General features: G+C 36.7%; 2 protein-coding genes across 3 annotated transcripts in view; one reads left to right on the forward strand and one right to left on the reverse strand.

Moving 5' to 3' along the window:
- IQGAP2 (IQ motif containing GTPase activating protein 2) overlaps positions 1-15,347 on the reverse strand; it is a 126,086-nt gene that overhangs the window by 28,863 nt on the left and 81,876 nt on the right. For both annotated transcript variants that reach the window (XM_014053677.2, XM_014053678.2), the window contains 4 exons: positions 14,551-14,714; positions 7,373-7,463; positions 1,984-2,145; positions 813-955 (listed from right to left, as the gene is read on the reverse strand). In XM_014053677.2, coding sequence (XP_013909152.2) covers positions 813-955; positions 1,984-2,145; positions 7,373-7,463; positions 14,551-14,714 — 560 coding nt within the window. The remainder of the gene's footprint in view (positions 1-812; positions 956-1,983; positions 2,146-7,372; positions 7,464-14,550; positions 14,715-15,347) is intronic.
- On the forward strand, positions 9,684-13,219 carry F2RL2 (coagulation factor II thrombin receptor like 2). Its single transcript, XM_014053679.2, has 2 exons — positions 9,684-9,783; positions 11,306-13,219. Exons 1-2 carry the CDS (start codon positions 9,720-9,722, stop codon positions 12,403-12,405), a joined length of 1,164 nt encoding a protein of 387 aa, XP_013909154.2. The 5' UTR covers positions 9,684-9,719; the 3' UTR covers positions 12,406-13,219.

Genomic DNA, 15,347 nt, shown 5'->3' on the forward strand with positions numbered 1-15,347 from the left:
AAAGATCAGAATTAATTTCATTTTGATCTTTATAACCCACAGTAACTGAGTGATTGACTAACTGATTATATTTATATTCTGTTTGTCATTCAGAGGCTCAAGGTGATGTACATAGTGTTAGATCGGCGGCAGTACAAATACGAAGAGGCGTCTGAGGTAACCTTCAAGAACTCTTTATTACAGGCAAGAATAGTAACTGTAAGTAGACCGGCACCTCTCCTCCGTCTGACAGCCTTTTATATGGAGCTGTCAGACGGACGAGCCAATAGCCTTTCGTATGACAGCCCGGCAACTTGCAGGCGCGTCTGATTGGCTAAGACGTGCCTGGCTGCTGCCGAGCTGTCATTCATAAGTCCGAGGACTTACGAGGCTATTACACATAGCACTCCTTCCTCCTCTTTTTCTCTACACTAAAAATCCTATGGTTGGGTGGTCTGACTCTGTGTCATACAATAATCAAATGAGTTTCTGAAGCTGAGGAGGAATTAGAACTTGAGTCACCCCACTGCTATACCAACAACCACTGCATCACACTGGCGCTCTTTTTCCCTGAGGATATCTATGGCAGTAACAACAGAATTTCTTATTATTTGATAATTATTCATAAATTATAACATGCACCAATAAGATTAAATATAGTAACATAAAATAGAAATAGAAATCTTACTTCAAATCCAATGGAAACTGCAAATAAATAATATACTAATACATCATTTTATTTGTACTGCATTTCATCCTTCGATCACTCCTGTATTCTCCAACACCCCCTCCACTTCTTATCCCTAGTAACCATTGTTTCTACATCATCTTACCTGAATCTCTTCCCCAGTCAGCCAGGATGTTTTGAGAGTAATTCCTTCAGGAGGAGTACATGTACCCTCTCCACTTTCTTCATTGAAATAATAATCATAACTATCTTGAATTAAAAATTTAATCCATGGGCCTTCATCAGGTTCTAAAAATGTTGAAAGCAATATTTTATTGGTTACATATTGCTGAAACACATAAATGTATTTTAAGTCTCTATCTTATACTTTAAAATACAATATATAAAATATTTTTCTTGGCACGAAAACATGATCCATTCTACAAATTGATAAGACAGAATGAAAATGGGAATAGGGTCCCTGTTGACCAATGGTATGTTACAAAGCTTCCACAAATGACCTTATGAGGGAAGAGATAAATGTACAAAGCATCAGTAGGGGCATTTTTTATTACCACCCAGTAACAAAACTAATAAGGCATCTCTGTGTATGTATTTGCATGGATGTATTTGCATGGATATTCTTTCTGTAATTCTTTCTGCAAGTGCAAAAGAATTTACCTCAAAGTTGCTAAACGCATTTCACATAGCCTCGCATACTTTGAGAGTTGATTTGATTTGAAAATAAGAGCTGGTTTATATTATTGCTTTCTGCTACTTGTCCCTGATGTTTCAGGGGAAATAAACCAGCGATAGGAAACACCGGATGTTGGGATTGGTGACTCACTGATTGATTCAATAATACTGTTCCTGTTTAAACAGCAAGAAAAGTTTCCCCACCATAGGATCATCATTTAAATACTTCGCACAGAAAGCACACAAACATATACAATTTGTGGGCAATAACACAGAAATGAAAATGGGTAGGAACAATACAGTATATTATAAAATACAGAGGGAGCCTTTCTTAAAGATAGTTCAGATGGAACAGCTTCAGAGGCATGTAAAAAAATCTCTTTAATTTTCAGTTAAATCAGGACTTTAAAGGAACAAATTATGCCAAATTACCATTTGGTACTCATTAAATCAAAGCATCCAGAAAAACGTCAATAAATATTTTGAATCATACTCCTGGCCTCAACTTGTTTCAAGGTCAGCAAATACATGATCTAGATTCAACAAATATTTAATGAAATATTTAAAGAAGTAGAGCGCTGGAGTACCTCAGGAGCATTATACATCTCCTATCCTATGTAAAATGGCACAAACAAGAATACCTTTGGTTTTTAAATTCTTAGTTTCCTGCAAATGTTCATAGTAGATTTCAGCACATTCTGGAACAGCTTTCAGATTGAAATTAGGTGACTGTAAAATTGTGATGATTGATGCAGAATCACTTTTTTCTAAACACTGGTTTATCATACATATTCCAACAGCCACTAAGGAGTAGAATCAATGAAGTATTAGTATTGTACATTTCCCACAATATCTTACATGAAGAATAGGCAATCTGCAATTTTTTTTTCTTTCTTCAGTCCTCCCCACCCCTGTATTAAAGGTTGTCTGCTTTTTAAAAGAAAGAATCAATACTACTAAGTTATAGGTGGTTCTTGATTTATGGTGGCAATTGGGATCAAAATTCCATTATTAAGCAATGTAGTTGTAAAGGGCTATGGCAATTCCTGCAGTCACAGTTGTCATTGTTAAATTAATCCTATGGGTGTTAGGAGAGGCAACTGTTTGCTGACCTCCCACAACCAAAGTCAGTAGGGAAACTGTTGGAAAGTTGAAAGCCCCAACCTCACAGACAGGTAAGAGGCTGCTGCCGGGTGAAGGAGGGAGCAAGGGAGTGAATAGGAGTGGGGGAGGGTCAGGAAGGGTAAGAGGGGAGGCATGGGATGGCAAGGATCGAAAAGGATACACAATCCCAACATTATAGATAAATATAGGATGGTGGTGACTTTGTACTCCAATTCATGTCAACCAATGACAAAGTTTAAATTTGCACATTAGTTTCCAAGGTTAATTTGATTTTATTACATATCTAATTTGAACATATAAAATTAAGTGGGAGCATGTTTTGTGCATGAATATGTACAGGTGTATATGAACGTTTTGAAGCATTTATTAAAGACTGAAAATCTGGGTGATAAATTGCCATGGAAGGAACCGTATATAACACTGAGCCTTGAACAAAGATCCCGAATGATGAATGTATGTTGTTTACTATTTTATTATATGTCTCTATCTTAACGTCTGTATTCCCCTTCCCCGATTTTATGTGAGCCGCCCTGAGTCCCCTCAGGGAAAAGGGCGGCCTACAAATACTAATAAAATCATAAAAATCAAAAATCAAATCTTCTTTGGCCAAATTTATAGTGGAAACTAGAGATATGCAAGGCAAAGACATGGGCTGTGACAAAAGCTATATTTAGCTTAGTTTAATATGCATTGTAATTAAATATAGTTAATGCAATTACTTTCCAAGTATTTAATTGTTCTGCCCTTCTGTCACATTAAACATTCAAGGTAACATATTACAATTAAGGGTAACTATTGAAAGGGTTCTGGGGAATACATCCAAGATTTTCAAGTGACAAAGTCCTGTGCCCTTAAGTTTGACATTTCTGATCTACACATTTAGAAGTACCATATGGTACACAGCCTCTGTTGAACGCATTCCAGAATGTAGGTGACAAAGCAGTATTTATTATTCCTTCACACAGTGAAAACAGAATTAATCAAGATAAGGGATTCTCTCCAGATTCCTCCCAGATGTGCTGGTTTTCTAAGGGAAGCAATAATTGTCAAGAGGAGGGAGGGAGGGAGGGCAGTTGCAACCTTGAAATTCCTTACTCTTGTGTTCTAAACTAATATGAGATACTGAGAAGGCTCTACTGCTTGCTGTTCAGTTCAAGAGTTTCTCCTCTTAAATTTGAGAGACTCAAATTCTGGCAACTTATTTTTCATTTTTAATGTTGCATTTGATACTGGTTCTTTTTCCTCCCCATTCAAGAAATCCTATTAATTTCTGATGACCATTTTTATATGATTACATAAGGGTTAAGATACAAAGTATTTGCAGATTGTTTACATTCCAGAATGTTATATCTCAGGAGGGTGTTTGGCTTGGAGCATTGGGAACAAAGCTCCCAAAGAATATAAATATTTAGATTCAGAGTCGAATTGCTTCATTTTTCATCAAAAAACAGAGTAATGAATTGCTGTCTTAAGATATTACAAATAGTATTTGTACCTTTATTGCTTATCATTATGTCATCCTGTCATCTTTTTACACATAAAACAGGGGTGTTAAACTCAAGACCCACAGGATACCTCCAGCCTACAAGGTGGTTAGATCTGGCCTGCGGGGCCACCATGGAAACAGCAAAGATCTGGCCCATGGTGCCTCTGCCAGTAAAAATGGACCTCAGGAGGGCTGTGCAGCCCCCCCCCCCGAGCTCCATTTTCATTGACAAAGGGCTGCAGGAGGCTGTCGCTGCCAAAAATGGAGCTCCATTTTTGCTGGCAGAATGCTAGCAAAACAAACTATTAGCAAAAGTGGCATTTGTTCACAAGGCAAAGAGGCATTGAGAAATGTTTCCCCTTTTGCATTTGAGCATCCAAGAAGGGACAGGAAAGGAGAAAGGGAAAGAGGAAAGACAAATAAAAAGAAGGAAAGTTGGGAAGAAAGGAAGGAAGGAAAAATAAGGAAAGAGGGGAGGGAAGAATGAAGAGGGAAGGAAAAAGAAGAAAAGGAAGGAAGGAAGGAAGGAAGAGTCTGAGGGAAGTCCTGCCTTAGCACTTGGCCACCAGCAGCCCTTTTGCCAACCCCTTGTCTCCATTTCCTGATCTCTCCTGGTGGTCTTCCATTCTATTGCTGAGGATCCTTTGGTTACAAAGCTGGATGTCCTTGCATGGAGAGGGAGTTGACCTCCCTATGACCCACACACTTTGCCCTCCCAGGCACACTATGAGCAGCCTGGCCAAGTAGAGTGAGAACTGCAAGAGCAGCCTCAAGGAGAAGGTAAACACTGCCAGGCACAGTCTCGGGGAAGCAGGGCTGGGCTGGGCTGTGTGGTCCCGGTGCCCTGGGAGCATGAAGCCTGGGCTGGGTGCTTTCCCTCTGCTGCCTAGGGCTCTAGGTAGCCTAGACCACCATCTGGGGGATCCTCTATGTGGCCTGAGAGGCACAGCGAGGCTCCTCTGAAGGACAAGGATCTGACCTTCTCCCTGGTCTCATCTTCCTCTTCAGGAGACAATGGATTCTGCCACAGCCTCACCCAGACCATCACAGGTGCCCCTGGCATGAGTGATGTCGAGCTGGTCATGTCCACCCTGGCCACACACCCCTGGAGGTCAAACACAACCCTGATGTGGCCCTCAATTAAATCGAGTTTGGCACATGGATCTGCCACCACCATATGTAAATTGGCATATTTTAAAAATACAAATTACTTAAAGTCTTCTCCCCACCAACTATGCTTAATGTACCCAATACCAGGCTTTCCATATCTAGGTTGTAACAATCTAGACAAGCACTGGGGAAAGGCAGAGATCATAGAATTGTACCTTTTGCCCACCATCAAATTATCATTTAGATTTTTGCAGTCCAGATGCAGTCCACTTAACACTTTGCAATTCTCATATTGTGACATGATTTAAAGCTATTTTACGAAGCTTCTCAGAATTATCGTAGCAAATATTTTTTGTCTGTATGATTTCAGATAATCAATCACTTACAAATAAAAGGTAGTTTCCTGCAATATATGCAGTATTGTAATGAACAGAATGACATCAATGCCAAGTGTAATAAGCATTTTAATTAACGCTGAGCAAGATTCCTAACAGGTGTTTGCCTGTTTAATAGGGAACTTGACATACGTCTCTACATACTTAGTAGGTTCCCAGAAAAATATTTGTTTTTGTTTAGCTCTCAACTGATCAGCAATATAGTTGGGATCTTAAAGATCAATTTTAGTTCCCTTTCATCTATTTTTTTTAAAATTTTATTTTATTTTATCAATTTCATATATACATTCACAATTATATGATCTCATAACTGTTATTAATAATATGTATTTATAACATCCCATAGATCCATCTTATCTTACAACGGTCCTACTTCTTCTTCCCTCCCTCCCTCTTTCCTTCCCTCGTTTCTTCTCTCCTACTCCCCTTCCTTCCCTCCCTCCCTCCTTCCCCTTCCCTCCTTCCTTCCCTCCTTCCTTCCTTCCCTCCTTTCTTTTCTCCTTCTCTCCTTCCTTTCCCCCTTCCTTTCCTCCTTCCTTCCCCCTTCCTTCTCTCCTACATTCCCTCCTTCCTACCCCCCTTTCTTCTCTTTCTTCTCTCCTTCCTTCCTTCCTCCTCTCCTTTCCCTTCTCTCCTTCCCCTTCCTCCCCTTTACCCTTCCCCTCTTCTTCCCATTCCTCCCCTCTTTCCTACTCTTACATTCCCTCCCATTCTTCCTCTGCCTTTCCCTTTCTCCTATTCCTCTCCTTTCTCCTCTCCTTCCTATCTTTCCTTCTACTCCTCCCTCCATCCACTCTATCCGTTGTTGTGTTTACATATTCTCCTCTTCAGGGGATGACCTGGTTCTCTTTTTTTTCCTTATTTGAAAGTTATATAAAAAAGGCAAGATTTACAAAATACAAGATACAAAAATAGATAAAGCTCTTTACATATTTTCATCTCCCATTGCTCATCTCGCCTTACCTAGTGTGAAACTAGGTTGCTAATTCCATGCAGGTAGTTATAACGGATTACCTATCAGCTTTTCAAGTTTTTCCAATGTTGTGGTCTAATGGTGTTACTCAACGGTGAATTCTCACCTCTAATACATTTCTACTCTCATTTGTCCCTCTGTCTTTGTGTATTGTTTATTTGAGTTGTTGCTTAGATCATTTTAAGTTAGTCAACTATCTCCTTTTATATCTGAATCCTCACTGTCTCATCAAGCCATTTGTACAATTTCTCCCAGACTTTGTAAAAGTCTGTGTCTTCTTTATCGTTAATCCGCATTGTCAATCTGTTCATTTCTGCTAATTCTAAGATTTTGTTCATCACCATTGTGCTAGTGGGGGCATTTTCACTCTTCCAGCACTGCGCGTAAGTGTCATCTATTTAATTCTGTTTTCTAAAGACCCATTTGCGCAGAGCTATCACATCTGGACTGCAAAATCCTGAAGACTAACTAGATAGTAGCAAAAACTTTTTTTTATGTATCTTTTTGTTCTCATCTGACATTTATCCAGATTTTTGCAGACTTGAAATAATAACCATTCAGTTGATACAGCTTCCTGTTCCTAAAGTGGCCAAATAAAAGTCTATGAGAAGTCCTTAAGTTTAAAATGCAAAATCATCTTTCCACACACGTATGGAGAACTACACATAGCTTGTAGGGTGCATATAGCCATAATGACTAATAGTTACTGATTGCCAAATTCTCAAATTCAGGAGGTCATTGAAGTCAAATTGTGAAATCATTTTAGAAGCTCACATCTGTTGCAAGATGTTGCACATTAAGTATTTTCATACAATCAAGTTACCAAACATATGTTCCAAGATAGAAGATTCATTTGAGAATGCATGCTGAAATCAATTATAAATCTAGTAGTGACTGCAAAAGAAGTAGGGCTTAATATAATGATTCAAATCAGTTCTCACATTTTGATGCCTCTTCCAAGTTTCTGTTAGCATCATCAATTCCTTTCTGTATTTCATCTAGCCAAAGCATGGATGAATTATCATGAGATTCCTGGTTAAAACAAAGATAAAACTAAACATTACAATTTTTGAAAATTTAACTTGGTTAACCAAAATATCCCAAGATTATTAAGCTGTTCTAAAAAGGGGCTACTGGTATGAATTTATATTATGAAAATTAAAGGTCTGATAAGGACTAATTGCAAAGGGAGGCTTACTCTCTTTCCTTCCCAGAATACCTATTAATTCTCAACACAACTCACCTTGAATTATCTCCATTGTACAGAATGTCTAGAATAATGTCTACGCTTTCAGTTCATGTAAATCACACTATCATTACTATATCAGATAAGATGTATTAGCCTAATGTTAATTCTTAATATGGTTCTTAAAACCATAATTGAGAGTTATATTCAGTTTTTATAACTCTAATTTTCTACTTATATATTTGAACTTACATAAAACATGGATTGTAGCATACTATAATAATTAAAACAGCAGGCATGTGTATTTAAAATGTATTCCCAGTGAAAAACATCACAATCAATTGAACAATCGAACGAGTTCAGAGATATTTCACGAGAAGAGTCCTCCACTCCTCTGCTCGCAACAGAATACCTTATGCCACCAGACTTGAAATTTTGGGCTTAGACAACTTAGAACTTCGATCCGACCTAAGCGTAGTACGTAAAATTATCTGTTACAATGTCCTACCTGTCAATGAATACTTCAGCTTCAACCACAACAACACACAAGCACACAATAGATACAAATGTATGGTAAAGCACTCCAAACTTGACTGCAGAAAATACGACTTCAGCAACAGAGGGGTCAATGCCTGGAATGCACTACCTGACACTGTGGTTTTTTCCCCAAACCCCAAAAAGGTTAACTTTAGACTGTTTACTGTCAACCTCACCCCATTTCTAAGAGGTTTTAAGGGGCGTGCTTAAGCACACCAGCGTGCCTACCATCCCTGTCCTAATATTCCCTTGTATTCGTATTCATATCATGTATTCATAATGTCTGTTATCTAATTCATGCTTGACAAAATAAATAAATAAATCAAAATAAAATAGAATGATACATACAAGAAGCTGAATCAAATACCAGAGGAAAAGTTAATTTGTAGTTTCAAGATTCTTGAAAGGACCAATAAATCATATTTGTAGCTCAGGGTTGAAATGAGGGGTCCTTGATGGCCTCTGAGCTTAGCTCCTTATAGACGTTTCATTACCCAAACTAGATAACATCATCAGTGCTACTAATTAGGTAATGAAACATCTGCAAGAAAACAACCAAGCCCTGAAAGCTCTAAGGACCCCACATTCTTGAATGGAAGCAGCTAAGTAAAGTAGCTACATTCAGCCCTGACAAAAACAGCACAAGGAGTTAAGCAAGGAGTATGAAAAATGCAGAACTAGCCCACAGAAAGTCGAGGTAAGAAGACGACTCCAAAATTAAAGCAAATTTGCTATAAACACAGAAGTTTCCCAAATGGAAGACCAGTTATATCTCTTTGTTTTTCAGTTATTTTCATATTTTAGCTTCCTAAGGATAATTTGGAGAATATTTTATATACACCAGCTCCTAGGCTGGAGTACAGCTCCATGGCTAAGGATGTGACCAATGGATTTATCTACAGTTCAAAGAAGCAGGCATTCTCTTTTAATAGTCTGTTCCTCCTTTATGCTAAGAACAAATTCGTTATTAAAATGCTGTAAAGTTATTTTTACAATCCATTTGATTCTGCAATTCATTCTCCCAGACATATACAATTTTTCTAAAATGAATTGCTTGCTAGATAATGTTACGTGACTCTAGCTACGACTTCTCTTTCCAGTTGCAAGTTAGGGTTACGAAATCGGGTTACCAAATCTGGACTGTAAAAATCTAGTCAACTACTAGAAGAGAACAGAAAGTTTTGTATGTTTTTGTCCTTCATGTCTGGTAGCAATACGTTCCAATGAAAATGTAAGGAAACACTGTAAAATGTAAACAAATGTTTTTAAATTCAGTCACTATTGTACAAAATAATTATTTCATTCTCTATTAACTTCAAGAGTTAATTCTTGTCTGTGTTGATTGGAAGTTTAAGCTGTCACGCCCATTTCCGCATTCTGATGCCTCATACCCTGCTCACTACAAGAAAAAGGACAAATCAGCTATTTTCTGCAAATTTGCTACAGAGGATGAGTTCAGTAAATAGATCTGATACTCTGAGATCTCTTCACTAAAATGGAGATTAAGCAAGACTCTACAAGTTAAAATGCCTATTGTAGAAAATAAAGAATTGATCACTGCTACAATGAAAACTTGGCTCTTATTGACAACTGGATTGTTCTATCTGTCTCCCTGTTTGTGCCGGAAAGGTAAGATATCTGTGTTTTTGTGTGTCAGTAACTTGACCCTTTATTTTGTTAGCAATTAGGTCTGCTATTCAGAGAAAACAACCACGCAGGCTCAAATAGATTATTAAAGAAGGTCTCAACCAGATGGATTTCCCCTTCAAATTATTTTTTTTCTTCATTCACGGGACATGGATAAAAAACATTGCATTACTGTTTAGTGATATGTCCCATTACTTATGGATTAGCAATCACTTAAAAGTAAACACTCTCAGAAAGAAGGAAAAACGTATGTTTTGTTCTTCAGCTATTTATTAAGTAACATAGTTCTAAATAATTTTAAAAAAAATACATCCATTTGAGAAGCCCTCTATTTCATAGGGGTGGACAATCTTCCTTCCTTCCTTCCTTCCTTCCTTCCTTCCTTCCTTCCTTCCTTCCTTCCTTCCTTCCTTCCTTTCCTTTCCTTTCCTTTCCTTTCCTTTCCTTTCCTTTCCTTTCCTTATACAGGGCTACATTCCCTCTCAAATACAGGTAGTCCTCAACTTACAATAGTTCATTCAGTGACTGTTCAAAGTTATAACGGCACTGAAAAAAGTGACATGACTGTTTTTCACACTTATGACCATTGCAGCTTCCCCATGATCAAAATTCAATGTGTGGCAATTGACTCATATTTATGACCTCTGCAGTGTCCCGAGATCATTTTTTGCAAACTTCTGACAAGCCAATGAGAAAGCCAGATTCACTTAACAACCGTGTTACTAACTTAATAGCTTCACTTAACAAATGTCATTAAATAGGGTAAAATTCACTTAACAACTGTCTCACTTAGCAACAGAAAATTTTGGCTCAATAAGTCGAGGACTAACTTTAATCCATTGAGAACTGAGGACTTTTAGGGAGTCAATTCTCATTTTTCCTCCTCCCCCGCCTTACAATGTCTTTCTTTTCCACTAAGAGTTATTTATCCCTCTTCTCCCATTTCAGACTAGCACACTTAAAAAGGGGGCACATAACTCTTTATCAGTGGCCTGCAAGGTCTTGACAAGAGCTTTTGAAACCTGGCTCAGAGCTGTAGGTTGCTCTTTTTTGCTATAAATGATAGATAGGTAGATAGACAGACTGTCCGACTGTCCCATCAATTTCAAATTAACAGATTTTGCTAAAAGGCATAAGCTTTCTGAACTATAGCAGGTTATTTAAACTTGCTATATTACAGTTATAGTATAAATCATGACCTGATGTGAAGTTCTGGAGGAAAGAGTAAAACTTTCTATCGTCTTAAATATCATTTGAATAGTCTAAAGTTGTAATCCTCAACACAGCTAATTTTATTCCCTAACGTAATACAGAACAAACAAAGCTTATTTGATAAAACATGATACTTTTCCACTCCTCTATTTTCTTTCTTAAACGAACTTTAAAATGTCACTCTCTTGTTAATACTTGTGGAATAAATCTGCTTAATGAAGAAAGAAACTTTTAAATATCACTGCTTATTTCTGTTGTACAGTTTACATTTTCATTGTTTTTCAATTTTTAGAAAAGAAGTATGGCAACAGCAGTTTGGACTTTCAACATGATAAATCACTCCCCATTAGGACTTTCTATGGCACTCCACAAGATATGTATGAGCCGATACCTATTTCCGCCCTAGATGGACTGACAAAGCCCAATCACAAAAAAGAAAAGTGTCCTATGGAAATATCCAACATCTCATCACTGAAAGTAAATAATGTCACCATGGAGTACCTTACTAGCTCACTGAGTGTGAAGATGTTACCAGCTATATACATAGCAGTTGTCTTAATAGGAGTACCAGCCAATGTCGCAACACTGTGGATGCTGTTTTTCAGAATCAGATCAGTCCGTACTGCCATATTCTACACAAATTTGGCTATTTCAGATTTCCTTTTCTGTATAATGCTGCCATTCAGAATTGCATACCACCTGAATGGCAATAACTGGATATTCGGAGAAGCAATGTGTCGAATCATGACTGCTGTCTTCTATGGAAATACATATTGCTCCACCCTCCTTCTCACGGGTATCAGCATCAGCCGTTACGTGGCCATTGTTCACCCGTTTACCTTCAGGACTCTACCTAAAAAGTTCTTAGCTACTTTAACTTGTGGTATGGTGTGGACGGTTGTTTTTTTATATATGCTGCCTTTGATAATCATGAAGCAAAGCTATCATCTGGACCAACTAAATATCATTACCTGCCATGATGTTTTTAATGTTTGTGAAACTATGCTTCCTTTCCAACACTACTACTATATCTTCCTTGCAGTATTTGGATTTATGATTCCACTTTGCATTGTTATTTTTTGTTACATTTCCATTATTCAAACACTCAAGGCTTATGAACAAAAGTGGTTCTGGTACATCAAAGTTAGTCTTCTTGTGCTCAGCATTTTTGCTATTTGTTATATTCCTAGCAATGTTATACTGATTGCTCATCATTTGAATTATTATTATCGTTCTAAAGATAATTTATATTTCTTTTATTTGATTACTTTATGCCTAAGCAGCCTGAATAGTTGTCTTGATCCTTTCCTTTATTTCCTGATGTCCAAAATCAATGACAACACCAAGACCTATCTCACCATGGTTAAAATAGCTCAGGAAGAAAAAACATGACACATCTCTCCTGTGATATTTGATAGTTACAAATACATAAATTTTTGAAAAAAAATACCTATTTAAGACTTCTATTTTTATAATGTCAAACATCAAATTATATGCAAATACTTAAAGCTATTCATATTTATTTCGCTGGGGAAAATGTTTAATCCCCAGGGTTAAAAGTTATACTTTTACTTTGGTTTGATCATGCTTTGGTTGTAGCATATCTTCATAATTGACAACAAAAAATAAATAGGCCTGGCCTTTTTTTCCCCCCAGCAATGAGTGATTCTTTAAATTTAAGCAATGTTATATTTCAAACATGTCTCAAAAATATTTTACATTATGATTTAATGTTTAGTTTTAATGATTACTTGGCTAAATGTGAATGCTATTAATTATCATATTAATTAAGAATCTTCAACTTGTTGACCAACTTAGTATTTAATCCTTTTAAAAAAATCAACAAGGTAGTAATACACACACACACACTTTATGTAAGCAGTGAAGCTACTGATTACACAAACATTTGGAAGCTGAAGGCTTTAAGAGCCTTTCATGTTCATAGTCCCAGTGGAAGGCGTTTGTGTATCACAAGGGGTTAGACTACCTCCAAGGTCCCTTCCAATTCTGTTATTCTATTAGCCCAGCTGCACCAAGCCCTAAAGGATGTAAGCCACAAAATTCTTTGAGAAGTGTTAAGTTCCATGCAGCCATGTCACAAGGAAATCAGTCTTCTAAAGCCTTACCCTGTTTCCCTGAAAATAAGACCTCCTCCCTGGATAATAAGTCCAATCAGGCTTTTAAGCACATATGCTAAAATAAGCCCTCCCCAAAAATATTGCAACACAGCAGCAGCCATGAGGTGACCACGCTCGCTGCCTCCTGCACCTCAAAAATAATAAGACCTCCTCAAAAATAAGGCCAAGCGCTTATTTCAGGGGTCAAAAGAAAATAAGACCCTGTCTTATTTTCAGGGAAACACGATATTACTCCTTCCCAAATTTCATTGCTAAACTAGAAGATTGCATGTACTGCTTGACATAATAGCAGCTAGACAATATGGCAAACCTAATAAGCCAGAGTTGTGCACAATTTAAGCCTAGAGTGGGATGTGGCTTTCAAATGTTTTGAATATGCCCCCAAATATTAGCTGAAATACTACAGATACCAAATTGCCTCAAAGGTGCTTTTTAAAAAGGTAACGGGACTATGTTTTTCCCCTTGAGGAACAAAAGATGTTTTGCTTCTCGTCCAAGAAACTTCATCCATTGTGGCTGAATGTTGGGGGTGGAATTGAGGAAATGGAAGAATAAGTTCAGAGTAATCTATTTGTTATGCAACAACCATGATCTGGATGACTGACACTCTCCATAGATGATATCAAATTGTAATCTTTAATGTTACATGAGAAAAAAAACTATTGTACATGTAACATATTAACTATATTTTAGCTAAATTTAAATATAAATGAAATAAAATTTATTTTTTGCTCTGATTCTACAGTAACACATCCCTGTAGTAAAAAATAAAAAATTGACAGTGATTCCACTTTTGCAGCATAGGACTGCAGGATAGACAGCTACAGGACAGCTGTATTTCCTAAGTGTGCAACAGGTTTCATGTTTTCACAATATTATGTGACTATTTTCTCATTATGTAGATAGGCATGGGTTTTACACTTGCAGGGTTATGTGTAAGATTACAAACTGCCCAATCTCAGATCACAACCTTCATCTAAGCATTTTTTTCTGTTATAGAATGTAAGATCCACAAAGATGCAAGGAATTTGTCAATAACTCCTAAATCCATTGTGCAAATTCTTAAAAAGCCAATCCTAAGAATTTTATTAAAATTATGTTACTGGTATAATAGTATTTAAAGAATGCATAACAGAGATTCAAATTCATTACTGAGAAAACAATTAGATCTTTGAAAATGTCAGGCTGAGGACAATTCATAATTCCCTAGCACCCCAAGACTCCACAGAATACGCAGAAACAGAATGTTTTGTCTACATTTTGAAAGAGAGGGGTTTTAGGGGATTTACATCTTCCAGAGATGCCATCAGCATACTGTAATAAATTATTGCAATGCATATATATAGGAATTACAAAAACCTGTGACAAAATGGGAAAAAAAGTACTGAAAATTGTCTACCTGACATTTGCGTGTTTTTGCATCATTCAAAACTGCTTGATAATGACAGGCATTTGCTTCTTTTATATTTTGTAATTTTGCTGTGGGAAGCAGCAGTGTTTCTATTGTTCTTATTGGATCTCCTCGATCAATAGCCTCATTAATAAAACCCACTGCCAAAATTTCTATAAAAAAAGGTGTACAGTTAATATACTATTAAAGAAATGTAACTGTAGTTATGTATCAATATTCAAACTGATTTAAACTAATAATTCCAAATTTATTATTCAGCTTTTAATTATTCAATTTTTAAAGTACACAAAAATATACTTTTATTTATGAATGACTGATTGAAAGAAGCATATCAAAATTACTTAGTAGTCTTAAGCAATTTTAACTGGACAGCAATATGGAAATATACATAAGTGAACTATAACTAGAGGAAGAACAATTTGAAACTCATTTATTCTGGTTTAATTCTCCAAATATCTATAGAACACTTGCAAATTATCTGCTTGATTCTAATAATAAAAGCTAGATTAACACTTGCATGGCTGTCTTCATTATACTAACTTCACACTATTTTTGGAACAAAGATGCTCAAGGCTTCTTGTTTTTACAGATATATGAAGATCTCTTGAAATCTATTTGAAGCATAGGAAGTCTACCATCAATTGAACAGTTTGCCACTAAAATTGATTTATCTCCAGACTGTTTTTTAAATGGGTTTGATGGTTGAAATGGAAATGATCTTCCCTACATTCAATAAATAAAGGGAGGGGTTTTTTTTCAGGCAACACACACAAAACATTTAATAT

Source organism: Thamnophis sirtalis, unplaced genomic scaffold (assembly GCF_051295495.1).
Source record: "Thamnophis sirtalis isolate CommonGarterSnake01/CBP01778 unplaced genomic scaffold, rThaSir2_p1.2 scaffold_5, whole genome shotgun sequence".
Lineage (NCBI taxonomy): Eukaryota > Metazoa > Chordata > Lepidosauria > Squamata > Natricidae > Thamnophis > Thamnophis sirtalis.

Bases quoted from the DNA above. Each gene is read 5' to 3' on its own strand.
- F2RL2 (XM_014053679.2), top strand. From the start codon at position 9,720: ATGAAAACTTGGCTCTTATTGACAACTGGATTGTTCTATCTGTCTCCC. The intron at 9,784-11,305 runs GTAAGATATCTG...TTCAATTTTTAG, and splicing joins TCCCTGTTTGTGCCGGAAAG to AAAAGAAGTATGGCAACAGC.